Source organism: Plecotus auritus, assembly GCF_963455305.1.
Source record: "Plecotus auritus genome assembly, chromosome: 2".
Taxonomy (NCBI): domain Eukaryota; kingdom Metazoa; phylum Chordata; class Mammalia; order Chiroptera; family Vespertilionidae; genus Plecotus; species Plecotus auritus.
The window spans coordinates 186,186,908-186,204,532 of record NC_137771.1 but is presented as its reverse complement, the minus strand read 5'-3'; the positions used below and the strand labels follow the sequence as shown (position 1 = coordinate 186,204,532).

At 45.1% G+C, this 17,625-nt stretch overlaps 1 protein-coding gene across 3 annotated transcripts in view; it reads right to left on the bottom strand.

Annotated features, from left to right (window-relative positions):
- Positions 1–17,287, bottom strand: part of DCUN1D1 (defective in cullin neddylation 1 domain containing 1) — a 44,002-nt gene extending 26,715 nt beyond the window's left edge. For 2 of the 3 annotated variants that reach the window (XM_080656916.1, XM_080656919.1), the window contains exon 1: positions 2,163–2,302. In XM_080656916.1, the coding sequence (XP_080513042.1) occupies positions 2,163–2,165 (3 nt within the window). In that variant the 5' untranslated portion in view covers positions 2,166–2,302. Of the gene's footprint in view, positions 1–2,162; positions 2,303–17,199 lie in introns of those variants that run through there. The other variant, XM_080656918.1, reaches the window with a different exon arrangement.
- Positions 17,288–17,625: the final 338 nt, after the last annotated feature.

Below are 17,625 nucleotides of genomic sequence, written 5' to 3'. Positions count from 1 at the left end.
TTAGAACCAAAATTTTATAGTTGAATGGAACTTTAGAAATCATCAAATCCAATTATGTCATCTTACAAATAAGAAAACCCAAAAATTCTGACCACTTTTTAAAAGATTTTCAGGAGTAACAGAATATTGTCTACTTTCTGAATTATTTTTAAAGTTATCTGAACAATTTTTTTTCTTATACAAAATATTTCAGATTATCCCATCATTTAAGCTTGCCCCCAAATTGACAACACGTGTCCTAGCAATGGGCTGTATTACACACACAGCAGAACAAAACAAAAAAAAATGAGTCCAAAAATTACATTGAGAAACAATTATAAGGAACTTATAAAACAATTTTTAACCAGAAAATTCTTATGGCCTAACTTCTATTAGGGCCCACGGTGATTTAGTTTCTAAACTAACTAGAGCTACCAAGACAATTCTAGTGACATGATCTGAGTTCAGCCACAGAAGTGTTTTAAATTAGTAATATCTTGTCACTACTGGTATAATTAGATGAGTTATGGCTAAGATCCAAAACTAGCTATTTAATATTAACAAAAGGACAGAAGCTTACAAGCTCCAATCCAAGCTGAACTCTCAGATGAAGCACACGAGAAACCTGAATTCCTGAACAGGTGATGCGCATTATCAGGACCTTGGCTTTCAACAGGATGCTGCTGGCTGGGAGGTTACTAAGAACAGAACACTTTTCAATGCCCTCTCAGTGCTTACAGGGAGTTACATCTCCTCGCTTTAGGCTTACTATTCATCTACATGCCAAGGGTCTGGGAACTTGAGGAGTAATGTCTATGACAGTCATAATACGTAAGAAACTAGAAACTGTTTAGACGCCCTAGTGGACCTTTGAACACTGTATTATCAATCCCAACACTGACCTGTACTTTATGACTAAGTTTTCTTATAAGCAGTAAGTTTGTATGGAACTTCCCCTAGAATATAAATCTTGAATATATGGCAAACTAAGCGACATATCTATATGACACCAAAATTTTGCCAAGTTGGAAGCTGGGGCTAAGTAAGTGTCATTCAGCAGAAATAAGACCAACTAAAAACAAAAGACACTGGGGCATTCCCTTAGCGCAGACACACACGCATGCACCCTCCTCAAAGAGGCCTTTATGCTGCCCATGAGCCCACGGACAACAATATCATTTTTACTGTCTATTCATACAGTAACCTGCCTGGAATTCAACTCATGCTCAGGCTTTAAGGACAAGCATCGCTTCTGAAAAACAAAGAGTCCCACAGAGTCAGGTACATCACCACCAAAATGTAAACATAACTTGACCACCACGTTAAATATTGTGTTGTGTTTTTCCCCCAAAACAAACAAAAACAAAAAAAGAGGGGGGGGGAGATCACTTGACAAACTGTTTTTTAAAAAAATCACAAGTGGTCTTTTTAACTGGCGTAATAAAGCAATCACTCCTCCCACCCCAAGCACATAAAATATGTGCTCAAAAGCTAGCAAGTCTGTTTCTCCTCATTTCATGAAATTAGAACAGGTTGCACTTCCGTACTCCCCGCCCCCCCCCCCCACCCCGGTCCCCCAAGCCCAGCGGTCTCCAGGGTTCTCCGCGGAGAAGTAAATATCATCTCCGCCAACGGGCCAGAGAAACTCCTTTTCCAGCTGGGGACGCGCGGAGAGGTGATGGAGAAAGGAGAGGGCTGACCCCCCGCCCCAATCACAGCCGCCCGAGACCCGCGGTGCAGGCGCCGGCGGAGGGGAGCTCGGCAAAGTCCTTCCCTCTGCCGGGGAGGGGGGAGGCTCTGCACCCGGAACCGCGACCCGGTCCGGGCCAGACACAATGGAGCCAGCGGCCCGGCAGGAGCGGGGCCGTTGCCGTCCCCTCCCCCCCCCCCAACGCTCCCCCCGCGCTCGGCCCGGCGAGGGCACCGGGGGCCGCTCCGCGCCCCAAACTCCCGGGCTCCCGACTAGGCCCGGCTCCGCTCCGCCTCCTCGGCTCTCGCGTAGCGGCGGCGCCGGCGGGAAGGGGCGCAGGAGGCAGGGAAGGCGGGAGCCGAGCCGCCGGGGAGCGGAGCGCAGGCCGCGGGCCGGGCTCGGGGCGGCGGGGTCGCCGCGGGGCGGAGGGGCGGGCGGGTGCGCGGCGGCGCGGCCCCGGCGGCGGCGGCGGGCGGGCGGCCGGGTGCCTCACCATGTTGGTGTCCTCCAGGCCTCTCCCCTCCTCCTCCGGCTCCGCAGCGAATGGACGGCGGCGGCGGCGGTGGCTCCTCTCACGGGCTCGCCGGGCTCCCGCTCATGCGCAGTGCGGCCGGCCCGGCGCGGCCCGAGGAGGCAGCCCGGGGCCTGGGAGGCGGAGGGACGGGCGGGGGGCGGGAGCCCCGCGCGGGGGTTCCCCGGGGCGCGGGGTCTCCCGGGCGGGGGGGCTGGGACGGGGACGCCGGCGGGGCAGGGGGCGACGCACGCCCTCCGCGCGCCGACATCCTCCCGCCGCCCGCGGGCTCCGGCGGGGAGGGGGCGCTGGGCACCCGCTTCCTGCGCTCCTTCCGCCGGCGGACCGCCCGGCCGGGTCTACACAGGCTCCGGGAGGCGGGAGCCGCGGCCAATGAGTTGTGCAGCGGGGGGCAACTGGAAGGGATCGGACTAAGCGCTAGCTCCATCCCAAACCACCCCATCCGTACAAAAGAAGCAGAAAATAGTGAAAGCCTCACCCCACGTTCTCCTCTCCCCTCCACCCCCAGTTCCAGTATCTGGAAGGCATCAGGTCCCCCACGTGGACGTGCTGGAGGAGACCTCAGTCCAGCCGGGCGGGAGCTGCAATGCCCTTTAGTGTGGCGCAGGCTCTTCCCAGACATAAGTGGCCACGGCGAGACCGTGAGCAGAGTCCTGGGGTTCCAGGCGAGGAGGACTGGGCGATCAACACCCCACGCATTGGATGCGGCTAGTGGGGGAAGTTGCAGTATCAGCGTAGCTGTTTGCTCTAAATTCCCAATCAGTTCACCCTTCCTAGGATAAGTTTTGGGAAGTAATGAACACATTTTTCACTGACGACTGACGGACGTCAGGGTGGGTGAACCGTCCAGGCTTGGTTCTAAGTCTCGTGAGGATGAGGGCGCCAGGATTCTGAGCTGGGGTCAAGTGGACAAGTATGCTGCAGGCAGTACAAAAGGCTCTTTGGAGTGGTCCCTGCCCGTAAGAAACTGGCTATCCTACTGGAGAGATGAGACACCTTTCATACACGAAGGAAGGAAATAAGAGATAATAAAGCAAACGTCAGAAAATCACAACCAGGAATCAGCCCAAAGTTAAGGTGTTTCAGAACAGAATCAACCTCAGTGGAGGTGTTACCACCCTCATCTCTAACACCTCCCCCCCCCCCCCAACCCCTCAACACAACCAGGTATAAGCTTCCAGATCAACAGTATAACTAAATGACTTTGAAGTTCTTATTAAGGCAGTAGAACTTGGGCAACTCCTGGGGGCCTCCTAATGCTTCCTGGAGCCAACCAATATCAGGAGTTCCCAGGACTCTGCCAACACAGACACTCATCCATTCTTCCCACCAATCTTTAGTGGGCACATCCTAACACACCACACTGCTTGCTAGGCTTTGGGAAATAAGCTCTGTGAGGACAGGCCAGATCTGCCTCCTGCAACAAGGCCGAAGCTGGGCCACATCCATGGCCTTTGACCTGAAATAGCAACTATACCTAGGGTCTTAATGAAGAATATTCACTGTATCTCTTTCCCTGCACTGTTATATTTCACTGAGATATTAGCTCATAAGTTTTCTTAAGCTTTTGCCTAATTGCCAACTCCAGTGGACAGTCCTTAGTACACATTCTATTTGACCTCTCTCTTGCATTTAAACATTTCCTCAAGTTTCCTCTCCAGCATTTTCCATGATCCACTTTCTTCCACATTTCCCCCTTCCCCTGTGAGCACTGTCCTTTGCTGACTCAACTCTCATTGGCTCTCAACTGCTGGGTTTTCCAGAACCATCCCTGAATCTCTTCCTGCATACAACCTGTGTGGTGCTCTCACTCACATTCCCACAATGTCAATTACTACCTTTTTGTTGTTGTTAATCCTCACTAGAGGATATTTTCTCCATTGGTATTTTTAGAGAGAGTGGAAAGGAGTGGGAGAGAAAGAAACATCGATGTGAGAGAGACACATTGATTGGTTGCCTCCTGAACGTGCCCCGACTGAGACCAGGGATCAAGCCTGCAACCGAGAGGCCCTTGACTGGAATCGAACCCAAGACTCTTCAGTCCTCGGGCTGATGCTCTAACCACTGAGCAACTGGCTAGGGCTCAACTACTGCCTTTATCTGAGAAGTCCTAAATCTTGGCTTCCAGCTCATTTTGGTCATTCCAGAAGTCCATCAATATTGACAAATCCAAACCTGCTTTTCCTCCTGTCTTTTTACCAAATCATCCAAACTAGACATGTAAGAGTCCTCCACAACTTCTTCTACCTCATCCTCCTTAATCTAATCAGTCACCAAGACTCACTTTTACCGCCTAAATAACTTTGAATCTGCACTCTACCCTCCCCATCCCTCAGCCAAGCTGTTACCATATCTCTTCTCATCTTATCAGTAGCCTCTTGACTAATCTCCTGGCCTCTACTCTTTCCCCACCTCTCTGTAATACAAATCTGAATTTGTTCCTTAAAATACTCCAGTGGCTCCATAAACTTGAGCCTCTATAGTGTGGCCTATAAGGCTTTCTCCCCATAATCTGTCCACTCACCTGGCCATTTCCCACCACTTTCCACAGCACCTCAGATGTCAGTTTTAACAATCCGAATGTGCCCTACTCCTTCATGTCTCCTTGCTTTCATTCTGCTATCCTTGGCATACTTGCTAACACTGACCAAGGGCTTTCCATGTACCATGGACTAATTTAAATCAATGATACAGACTACCTCACATAATCCTCACTTTGATCCTATGAACTATGCCCAGTGAATATACCTATTCTGCAGAGAAGGCCCTAAAGCATAGGAGACTAAATAACATGCCTAAGGCTCCTCTGCTGGTATGTAGTAGAGCTGGGATTTAAACCCAGATACTGTAGTGTGTCTACAGTCTATTCTCTTAACCACCACTCTGTATTTCCTACCAAGTCCTCATACTCAATTCAAACACCACCTTCTCTGTGTCTCCTGACCTCATTCCTGATTCTAGCACTTCTGTGACACCTTGTATATACTTTGTTGCACTTATGACATCATATGATAATCATTTGCCTACATGACCACCTTCCCTGCCAGACTGTGTACTGATCCAGGCCAGAGACTCAGTTGCACACATCTTCAAGTTTTCAGTGTCAAAGTGAATGCCTGGCATATATGACACATACATGCTACATGGTAATGGTTGCATAAATTAAAAGGAAGAAGATGTCTAACTGATGTCTGTCAATATGCCTTAAGACTATGCCTACATTGTTTGTTATTGTAATGGAATGTCTGTCCTCCTTGGCAGATGTATATTATACCATATGGTCAGATGGTAAATGTAGTAGCAACTGTATCCATTACTGCACTTCCAAGCTATGGTAGTGAATGTGAAATGGAGACTTATTACTCAATCACTGTTATTGAGTGAGGGAAACATTTATTAAAGTTATCCTGATTATTTTTAAAATGGAAAAATCCTGAAGATAAAGCATAAATTACAAGATTTGATTAAATAAAGACTATTCATTAACATGTTCATAGTACTTTTTTCATCATGAATTTTCAGATAATTAAGGCTTTGAGATTGTTTTAAACACAAAACTCATAAAGATTATCTTCTATGGTTACAAGCTCAATACAATAATAAGAAATAAGAGGGAAATTTCTAACTAAAATCCACTATCCTCATTCTCCCTCTCTCTACAGATAGACATAGATATATATTGTATATCTCCATATACACACATATATGTATCACATAGCTCATACACACATATATATTCACTGTACACCTCTAGCTATATAAACAAATTGGTACAAAGTATTTGTAGAGTGTAATTTTTCAAGGTAAAACAAGCAACTATTTGAAATAACTGTTACCTGAGATCCTTAAAAATCCATTTAGGCTAAATATATTCACTGATAAAATTGTTGCAGCTCTGTTTAAGGAACCGTGTAAAACCAAGAATTCCATACTTTTAAAATCTGTCTTTTAGCAAAGAGAAAGAGCAGGAGTGATCTGATAAGACAGACTGCTAACCTGTCTGGTAGTTCATCCAGCTAGAATTAAGCCTGCAGGGTAACTATGTGTACATAGTTACAGTTCAAAGGCATTATCCTGGGATGCACAGCCACCACCTTCCCACACTTAACTTGGGTGAACTCAGTTTTGCCCAACATTTACATAAATGTGCTTATTGAAGTCAAGCTTGCCTATTTATAAATACGTAAGAGTAAAAAGTTTTAAAGGGTGAAGCAGACCTCGGGGGCAGGGGTAAGCCCAATGTAGCTGCAGGAAATCTAACGTGAGAGCTAGAGTCCCAAATTCATGCCAAACTCACCAGAATAGTGGAAGCCTTTTGGCTCTCCCCTTCCTGACAAGCGTTACCGGTGAAGCCGAAGAAACGACTGACTGCCTGGGACTTTCTCCCCCACATTCTGAACCATTTGAAGAGGAATCCTTAATCAGGACAAAGGGATAAACCTCAAGGACTGTCCCTAGGAAACTGGGCACCATTGTCCTCTTCACACAAAAGGGCCAACAAAAGCAGTGTTCAATGGGTCACCTTCTAAATAGGAAAATGGGAATATTTACCAGAGCCAGTCTGTCACCTCAAGGTACATGTGGGTCTGTTGATTTTAGCTGCTCCACACTCATGGTAGAGGAATGGACTTGCGGTAACAGCTAAGACTGGAGGGCCAGCGATGAGAAACCAAGCCCATCACTGATGATGTCACAATGTCCCACTGTCCAAAGGTATTCATCCTGGACCTCCCTGCCCAGCCCAGCTTTGTCCCTCCTACATGAGACTGTGGCTCAGCCTGCTGTCTGTCGTGGACAGCTCTAATCAGTTGCAAAGAGTGAATTCATTGAAATCGTAATGGCTTTGAGGTTGTTTTGAGGATGATTCAGTAGTACTCTGAAATCCAGGCTGTTTGTCCCTGGATACTTCTGGTATCCTCACCAAGGCATTTTTCACTGGTGATGACAGAGAAAATGCTGGTATTGAATCAACACCTTGCTTTTCTCTCTTTATTCAGAGGGTAATGCATAAGGCTACCCTCTGGGACTCAGTATTCTCAATTACAAAATGAGGTTGAATTGTATTATTTTCTATTAAACCCTAAGTTTATTTGATTTTATCCCAGTAGACTATTATGAGCTGTCCTTAAAGATGAGGAAAGAATAGCTTGTCTCATTCACTCATTCATTCATTCATTCATTCATTTTTAAGTGTATGAAGCACCGAAGCAAGCACTGTCTGACAAATATAATGCTAGCCACAGTGTGAGGCACATATGAAATTTAAAATTTTCTAGTAGTGACGTTAATAAAGTAAAAAGGAACAAGCTTCACTTGTTTTGTTTTTAATATTTAACCCAAGATATTGGAAATACTAGCATTTCAACATGTACTCAATATAAAATAGTATTCAGATATCTTACATTCTTTCTTCATAGCATGTCTTTGAAATCTGAGGTGCGTTTTGCACCTAAAGTTCATTTGGACTAGTCACATTCCAAGTGCTCAGTGATCACATATGGTACTTGCTACTATATTGACCAGCACAGGCCTGGGCAGTGGCTGGCCTGGAGTAGATGCTCAACAAATGGGAGTAAATAAGTACTCTTACTTTCAGGAAATAAATGAAAAGCTGGGATATCTACAGATAATCAATAGTATGCATAAAAATATTTAGCATTCAGGAAACTAGCGCAGTTTAGTTGGAGAAAACATGTATCTGGGATAAATGTTTTCAGTGTGTATAGCAAACTAGGAAAATTACCAGTGCAAATTTGTCTACCAAGCACCAATAATGTGCCTGATTATGAACATGTCTTCCTGTTAAATGTGATTTCTGTGTAAGAATTGTTCAACCAAAATAAGACATATATAAAGCACTGAAACATATCCCACAGGTACTCTGGAGTTTTGAGGTGTGTTTTTCAGGGTTATCCAGTAAATAAGTAAATGGCATTTTCTTTAAGACATGTTACCCTTTTCAAAGAAATTATTTGGGATGGATGAAGAGAGAAGAGTTTGGTTCAAGAGAAGGTTTCTGTACGAATATTGTGAAACTAAAAAAGTTAATAGCAGGGTCAGATTAGCCTGTAGCACTGTGAAAGAGAAAGACAAAAATAACAAAATATGAATATTATGAGATTATCAATTTGAGAATAAATACACAGAAAGAAGAAGTCAATGAAAGAATCTAATTATGAAGCCTAAATGGGTCAATCTGTTGTTGGAGATCAGGGAGAACCCCTCAGGATATTTGAGAAAGAAGATGACTAGGCTAAGTTCATTAGAGATAAAATGTGATATGGCCGCTCTTAATGGACCAAACGTGAAAGAAAGGAAAATGCTGTGGCTAAAAATCACTACTTCAAAATAAAATAACAAATTTGGGAGAATTTGAAGAGGTCTCTTGATTTTGTTGACATGACCTGGAAGCAGGGTGTGTGGGATGGGGGTTGCGTGGAGAGGAAGGAAGCTTGAAGGTCTTATGGTCAGGCCGGACAGGTGAGCTCTGGGGAGGTGTTGGTGACAGCACAATTGGCAGATCAGGTCTGGCTGGAAAGAACACCCCGAGGGAGGGGTCAGGGGAGAGGAAGGGATTATTTTCATTCCTGATGGATGGCATATAGCCCTACAGAGTAACAACGTAGCTGTGAAATGTGTAAGAAAACACCCCGCTCAGAGCGGCTGGGCACATGTGATGGGGCCACATACCTTGGGTGAAATGTATGTATGGCTCAGAGCCCAGGTTCTTGGGCCAGGTGTGTGTTATTTGGTTGATTCTGAGAAGAGTCTAAGAATTGATTCCAGTCCTTCAGGTGAATGATTTCTCAAAAGCAATAATAAATAATATTAAGTCAATTATGAAGTCCCTGAAGTTGACATTTTTTTCTCTTTAAAATTTTTTTCATTTCTTTTTTTGTTTCTAATTTTATTTTCTGCAGTTGACATTTTTTTCATGCAATGTTATCTTTACATTATTTGAAGTTCAGATCCCTTGCTATTTTCTTTTCACATATGTGTTGTCTTCTTTGAACTTCAATTCCCCTGACTGGAAATTTTGGATTAGATAAATTTTTGGTTTGCTTCCAAATTCAAATGTAAGCTTTCCTAAAAATTCCAGGAAATATGCCCTGGCCTGTGTGGCTCAGTTGGTAGGTGTCTGTCAGTCTGTCATCCTGTACACTGAAAAGTTTCTGGTTCAATTGCCGATCTATGTTTTGCTCTCACATCCATGTTTCTCTCTCTCTCTCTCTCTCTCTCTCTCTCTCTCTCTCTCTCTCTCTCCCTCCATCTCTCTCCAAAAAATCAATAAAAAAAATATTTTTTAAAAAATTTGTCTTTACTAGAGGCCCATTGCATGAAGATTCATGCAATAGGCCTTCCTTCCCCTGGCTGCCGGCACTGGTTTTCCTCTGGCACCCGGGACCCAGGCCTTTGCTCTGGCCGGAGCCTTCAGTCTTCGCTCCAGCCAGAACACTGCTCCTGTAGCTCCCTCCGCCTCCCTCCCCCCCCTCATAGCAGACGTCCTGCCCCGCCCAGCCGCTCTGCACCTGCATGCGTGCTGCCCAGAGGCCCGGAGCGGCTGGGAAGCGGGGCTGCTGCAATCCTTGTTGGGTTAATTTGCATACTCACTCCTGATTGGCTGGTGGGCATCACAAAGTGATGGTCAATTTGCATGTTTCTCTTTTATTAGTATAGATTGATTTTAGAGAGAGAGGAAAAGATAGGGATAGAGAAATAGAAACATCAATGAGAAAGAAACATAGATCAGCTGTCTCCTACATGCCTCCTACTAGGGATTGAGCCCAAAACCCAGGCATGTGCCCTGACTGGGTATCAAACCAGTAACCTCTTGGTTCATTTGTCAATACTCAACCACTGAGCAACACTGACTGGGCTCAATAAAAAGATTATTTTTAATTCCAGGAAGTATCATTGTTCTCACTCAGTCATCTATTTCAACATTCATTGAACACCTGTCAGTGAATACATGTCACAACAGTAAGAAGCCCTAGGAATACAGTGAAAGAACCAAACAGTCCCGGCATCCCTGCCCACACACCCCAGGAACTCAATGTGGAAACTATGAGAGGTGGAAAAGGGTTGTACAAGCCTTGCATCTGGGAAGCCCAGCAGGACTATGGGTAGAGGGGAGGCTGTGTGCAGTAGAAGAGCATGGGCTTCGAATAGCCTGAATCTGTGCTTGAGCCAAATTCTACCATTTGTTATGAGGGTGATGTTGGCATATTTCTTAATGTGAGCCCCAGTCCCTTCATCTGTAAAATACCCACCTCAAGGTATTGTGTGAAGAGTAAATGAGACAGGCACTTGACAAGCTGTGGTTGCTCATACGAACAGACTGCTAAGGAGTGAACAAGCCATGAGTCTCAAGCTGAGTTGACTTGGTTTTCAGAACAAGTAGTGAGGTTTGGAAAGGAGTAGTTCTTTCCTGTTACATTTGGATGTCTCTTTAATCAAAAAGCCCCCTCAAGTAGAGCATTGTGATTGCTCTTCACATCTCATAGACTGTAAGATAACCCAAAGCAGCCATGATCACAATAAGTATTAGGGTTACATGATGAGGCAAACACAGGTTAGATCATCAGCGCCCTCCAAACATCATATCAACACAGATTCTTCTGACACTTGATGTGGCTCTGACATCTGGAAACACTTTGACCAGTAGAGCCAGCTTGATTGGCCACACACACACACACACACACACAGTGATCACATTTCTTCCCCAAATCTCAAAGGGCCATGATACAAAGTTAATACATAGTGAATGCATACTCAGAAGACATGTTGCAATCCCCCCATGCTGCAGAAGAGAAGCAGAAGGTGGCAACTTCCTCCTCTCCTGTCTGTGATCAGTTTAGCAGTTTGAAATATGTAGGTCCTGGCATGCCATCTGTCTCTGCTCATGTCTGCAATAGACAGACACATAGTGTGACTAGAGGACTCTGGTCAGGTTCTCAGATGGAACATTGGTTTTATTTTGGTGGCCAAAGCAGTAGATAAGATCTGGTTTCTACTTTTAAAAATAACTTATGAAATTTGTTTCTCAAAAGGAAAAAGAAACAGTTGAATAAATGCAGAAATTACAATAATACAAATTTTTATTTACACATGTCTGTAGAAGCAAGGCAGATGTCAATCTCACAAGACCAGTATTTTCCTGATTCAAAACAAACAAACAAAAATACATCAAAGAAAATGAAACTACAGGTGAATATCCCTCAAACACAGATGCAAAAACCATTTCAAAATATTAGCAAACTGAGCCCTGGCCAGTGTGGCTCAGTGGAGAGAGCATCAGACCTCCCACCGAATGGTTGTGGTTTCAATTCCCAGTTAAGGGCATGCACCTGAGTTGCAGGGTCAATCCCCGATTCCCGGTCTGGGCAAGTGCGGAGGCAACCAATAGATGTGTCTTTCTCATATCGATGTTTCTCTCTCTCTCCCCCCCCACCCCCCGCTTTCACTCTCTCTAAAAAGCAATGGAAAAATATCCTTGAAGAAGAACAAAGTAGGTGGGATCTCAATACCAGATATCAAGCTGTATTACAAAGCCACTATTCTCAAAACAGCCTGGTACTGGCACAAGAACAGACATATAGATCAATGGAATAGAATAGAGAACCCAGAAATCGACCCAAATCACTATGCCCAATTAATATTTGACAAAGGAGGCATGAACATACAATGGAATCAAGACAGTCTCTTCAATAAATGGTGTTGGGAATATTGGACAGATACATGCAAAAAAAATGAAACTAGACCACCAACTTACACCATACATAAAAATAAACTCAAAATGGATAAAGAACTTAAACATAAGACGGGAAACCATAAAAATACTAGAGGAATCCACAGGCAGCAAAATCTCAGACATATGCCGAAGGAACTTCTTCACTGATACTGCCCCTAGGGCAATGGAAAATAAAGAGAAAATAAACAAATGGGACTACATCAAAATAAAAAGCTTTTGCACAGCAAAAGAGACCATCAACAAAACAACAAGAAAGATCACTACATGGGAGAACATATTTGCCAATGTTATCTCCGATAAGGGTTTAATCTCCAACATTTACAGGGAACTCATACAACTTAACAAAAGGAAGATAAACAATCCAATCAAGAAATGAGCAACGGACCGACAGAAGGAAGGCCAAGAGACATATGAAAACATGCTCAAAGTCACTAATTATCCAAGAGATGCAAATCAAAATGACAATGCGGTACCATCTCACACCTGTCAGAATGGGTATCATCAACAAATCAATAAACGACAAATGTTGGTGAGGATGCGGAGAAAAAGGAACCCTTGTGCACTGCTGGTGGGAATGCAGACTGGTGCAGCCACTTTGGAGAACAGTATGGAGTTTCCTCAAAAAACTAAAAATGGAGCTCCCATTTGACCCAGTAATCCAACTTCTAGGAATATATCCCCAGAAGCTAGAAACATCAGTGAGAAAGGATATATGCACCCCTATGTTCATAGCAGCACAATTTACCATAGCTAAGATTTGGAAACAGCCTAAGTGCCCATCAGCAGATGAGTGGATTAAAAAACTGTGGTGCATCTACACAATGGAATACTACGCTGCGCTAAAAAAGAAGGAATTCCTACCATTTGCAACAACATGGATGGAACTGGAGAGCATTATGCTAAGTGAAATAAGCCAGTCAGAGAAAGATAAATATCACATGATCTCACTCATCTATGGGTAATAATGAACAACATAAACTGATGAACAAAAGCAAGTCCAGAGACAGGGAAGCATTGATCAGACTGTCAAACCTCAGAGGGAAGGTAGGGGAGGGTGGGGGTAAGGGGGCGAGATCAACCAAAGGACTTGTATGCATGCATATAAGCCTAACCAGTGGACACAGACAACAGGGGGGTGAGGGCATGAGGACAAATATGTAATACCTCAATCAATAAATTAAAATGAAAAAAATATATATGTATATATAAATATCCTTGGATGAGGATTAACAACAATAAAAATTAGCAAACTGAATTAAATAATGTATCAAAAAGATTATGGACCATCACCAATTACCTAGGAATGCAAGGTTGATTTAATAGTTGAGAATTAATTAATGTAATACCGTAATCTATAATAATAAAAGCCTAAGTGACCATTGCAACCAAACAGATGACCAAACAGGCTGTGTGGGGCGACCAGGCCGGCAGAGAGTTAGTGAGGGGCGACCAAACGACCGAACAGCAGGCTGTGTGGGGCGGCCAGGCCTGCGGGGGGGCAGTTTGGGGTGACCAGGTCAGCAGGGGGGGGCAGTGAGGGGCAACCAGATCGGCAGAGGGGGTCAGTGAGGGGCGACCAGGCTGATGGGGGGGGCATTTGGGGGTGACCAGGCTGGCAGGGGGGGCAGTAAGGGGCGACCAGGCTGGCGGGGGGAGCAGTTAGGGGTTACCAGGCCAGTGTGGGGGGGGGCAGTAATGGGCAACCAGGCCAGCAGGGGGGCAGTTGGGGGCAACCAGGCTGGCGGGGGAGGGCAAGAAGGGGCAACCAGGCCGGTGGGGTGCAGTTAGGGCGACCAGGCTGGCAGGGGGGGGGCGTAGTTGGGGGTGACCAGGCCAGTAGGGGGGGCAGTTAGGGGAAATCAGGTTGGCAGGCAAGTGAGCAGCTAGGATCCCATGGTCCTGGATTGTGAGAGGGATGTCCGACAGTCGGACATCCCCCAAGGGGTCCCGGATTGGAGAGGGTGCAGGCTGGGCTGAGGGGACCCCCCCATGCACGAATTTTGTGCACCGGGCCTCTAGTCTATAATAATAAAAGCATAATATGCTAATTAGACTGGACATCCTTCCTGACATCCTTCCTTCTGGACATCTTTCCTCCAGACAAAGCCGCAGTGGGTGGGGGCCATGGCAGAGGTGGCAGAGGCCCCCAGGCCATGGTGGCGATGGGGGGTGGGGAGTGGGGCCAAGGCCCTTGCACAAATTTCATGCATTGGGCCTCTAATCCTATCTAATAAAAGAGTAATATGCAGATTGACCATCACTCCAACACACAAGATGGCTACCCCCATGTGGTCAAAGATCCTGCCCCCATGTGGACACAAGATGGCCACCACAAGATGGCCAGCAAGGGAGGGCAGTTGGGAGGGACCAGGCCTGCAAGGGAGGGCAGTTGGGGGTGATCAAGCCTGCAGGGGAGGGCAGTTAGGGGTGACCAAGCTGGCAGAGGAGGGAAGTTGGGGGGGACCCAGGCCTGCAGGGGAGAGCAGTTGGGGGGGACCAGGCCTGCAGGGGAGGGCAGTTAGGGGTTACTAGGCCTGCAGGGGAGGGCAGTTGGGGGGGACCCAGGCCTGCAGGGGAGAGCAGTTGGGGGGGACCAGGCCTGCAGGGGAGGGCAGTTAGGGGTTACTAGGCCTGCAGGGGAGGGCAGTTGGGGGGGACCCAGGCCTGCAGGGGAGAGCAGTTGGGGGGGACCAGGCCTGCAGGGGAGGGCAGTTAGGGGTGACTAGGCCTGTAGGGGAGGGCAGTTAGGGGAAAACAGGCTGGCAGGGGAGCAGTTAGGCATCAATCAGGCTGTCAGGGGAGTGGTTAGGGGGTGATCAGGCTGGCAGGCAGAAGCGGTTAGGGGCAATCAGGAAGGCAGGCAGGTGAGCAGTTGGGAGCCAGCAGTTCTGGATTGTGAGAGGGATGTCCGACTGCCCGTTTAGGTGGGATCGGGCTTAAACGGGCAGTCGGACATCCCTTGAGGGGTCCCAGATTGGAGAGAGTGCAGGCTGGGCTGAGGGACACCCCCCGCCCCCTGCACGAAATTCGTGCACCGGGCCTCTAGTAATAGGATAAAAGACAAAACCACACAATCATCTAAACAGACGCAGAAAAAGCATGTAACAAAATCCAACAACCATTCCTGGTGTAAATTCTCAACAAACTAGGGATAGAAGGGAAGTTCCTTACCTGATTACAAAAACCTGATGCTAACATCATACTTAATGATGAAAGATGGAATGTTTGTCTCTAAAATGGGAAAAATGCAGATATTTGCTCTCATCACTTCTAATCAACCTTGTACTGAGATTCTGTCCAGTCAAAAAAATGTTTTTAAGTCATCCAGGTTGGAAAGAAGTAAAAATCATCTCTATCCTCAGTGACATTGTCCTCTATGTAAAAAAACCCCAAGGATTCCCCTACCCTCTGCCCAAAACTGCTATAATTAAAAAATGAATACAGCAAGGCAAATGGATACAGGATCAATATTTTAAAAATCAATTGTATTCCTATATTCTAGCAATAAACAATCCAAATTGTTAAGAAAACAATTTCATTCACAAGAGCATAAAAAATAATACTTAAGTCTAACAAAGAAGTGAAATATTTATATTATCAAATATTGCTGAGAGAAATTAAAGAAGATTTAAAGACTCATGTCCATAGATTGAAACACTCAATATTGGTAGGATGGTAGTTCTCCCCAGATTGTTGTATAGGTTCAATGCAATCCCTATCAAAATGCCAGCAGTTGATGGAAATTGATAAATTGATCCTAAACTTTATATGGAAATTCAATATCAACAGTCCTTAGGGAAATGCCAATTAAACCTCAATGAGATAATTCTGCATATCCACCAGAATGCCTATAATTTAAAAAGACAGTCCTTCTGAAGTTTGAGTGAGTAGCTGGAGAAAGTGGATCCCTCAGGCATTGCAGATTGGAATGTAAAATAGAAATTTAAACTGTGAAAATTATTCTTAAAATTTGAACTTACTGCCCTGGCTGGTATGCTCAAGGGTTAGAGCATTGGCCTGTGCACTGAAGGGTCCCAGGTATGATTCCTGGTCAAGGGCACATACCTGGGTTGCAGGATCCATCCTCAGCCCCAAGGGGGCATGTGCAGGGAGGTAATCTATCAATGTATCTCTCTCACATCAATGTTTCTCACTCCCTCCCTCCCTCCCTCCCTCTCTAAAAATCAATGGGAAAAAATATCTTCACAAAAAAAATTTTTTTTAACTTACCACCCTGGCTGGTGTGGCTCAGGTGGTTGGAGCATTGCCCCCTGCACCAAAAGGTGGAGGGTTTGTGTCTTGGTGCCGGGACACACCCAGGTTGCAGGTTTGATCCCCAGTCAGGGCCCATATGTAAGGCAACTGATCAATGTTTATCTCTCTCCTCTCTCTCTCTCTCTCTCTCTCTCTCTCTCTCTCTCTCTCTCTCTCGCAAATCAATTTTTTTAAATTGAATTTACCATATGGCAAAGTAATTTCACTTATCCAGGAGAAATATAAGAGGTATACCAAAATGTGGCATTCTACATAATAGATGAAAAGTGGAAATTATCCAAATACTTATAAATTGGTAAATAAAGAAAATGGGATATATTCATAGTAAAAAGATTCTGTGTGGCCCCTGCTTCTTCCTGCTCTCTTACAAATTGGAGTCTCCCTAGATTGAAAGCAAGCAAGGACAGTGATCTACTGGCTTCCAGTAGGAACCTTCATGTGGAAAATTCCCCAAACACAGAAAGTATTTTCAATGACTATTATTGGATGTCACAAAACACGACAGATATCCACTGTGTTCTCTTTAGGACCCCATCTAGGGTCACAAACTTGGGACTCTGACCCAGGACACTGAAATTTCCAGGGCTGAAGAAAAGGGATGGGACAAGCATACCAATGTCAAAGGCAGGCAATGCTTTGTGTGTAGACCTGCCCTCTTCCCCAAATGCACAAAAGCAAGCTTTGTGCCCTGGCCCCCAGCAGTAAAATTTCTAAGCATGGCTCTGCCAAGTCCCTTTCCACTCCAGCTTCCTGGACCCCCTTGCCTCCACTTACTTGGCATTCTGAGCTCCCCAGTCAGGTCTCCAATCTGTCCTGCCTACCACTACAGTCTCATTGTCCTCAAGGTCAGTTCACCCTTGTCACTTCTAGCACACACACACATAAAATAAAATAAAATAAAATAAAATAAAATAAAATAAAATAAAATAAAATAAAATAAAATAAAATAAAATAATTCCAGTGGCCACTTACTTATTGTCTGTATCACCCAAAATCTTCAGCTTGATGTTTAGAAGCCAGTAGATCACTCCTCACTTGCTTTCAATCCAGGGAGACTCCAATTTGTAAGAGAGCAGGAAGAAGCAGGTGCCACACAGAATCATCTTTTTACTGCTGATAGTATTCTATTGTTTGAATATATCCCATTTTCTTTATTTACCAATTTATAAGTATTTGAATAATTTCCACTTTTCATCTATTATGTACAATGCTACATTTTGGTATACCTCTTATATTTCTACTGGATAAGTACCCAGTAGTGAAATTACTTTGTCATATGGTATGTTCAATTTTTAAAAAATTGATTTTGGAGAGGAAGAGAGAGAGAGGAGAGATAAACATTGATCAGTTGCCTTACATATGGGCCCTGACTGGGGATCAAACCTGCAACCTGGGTGT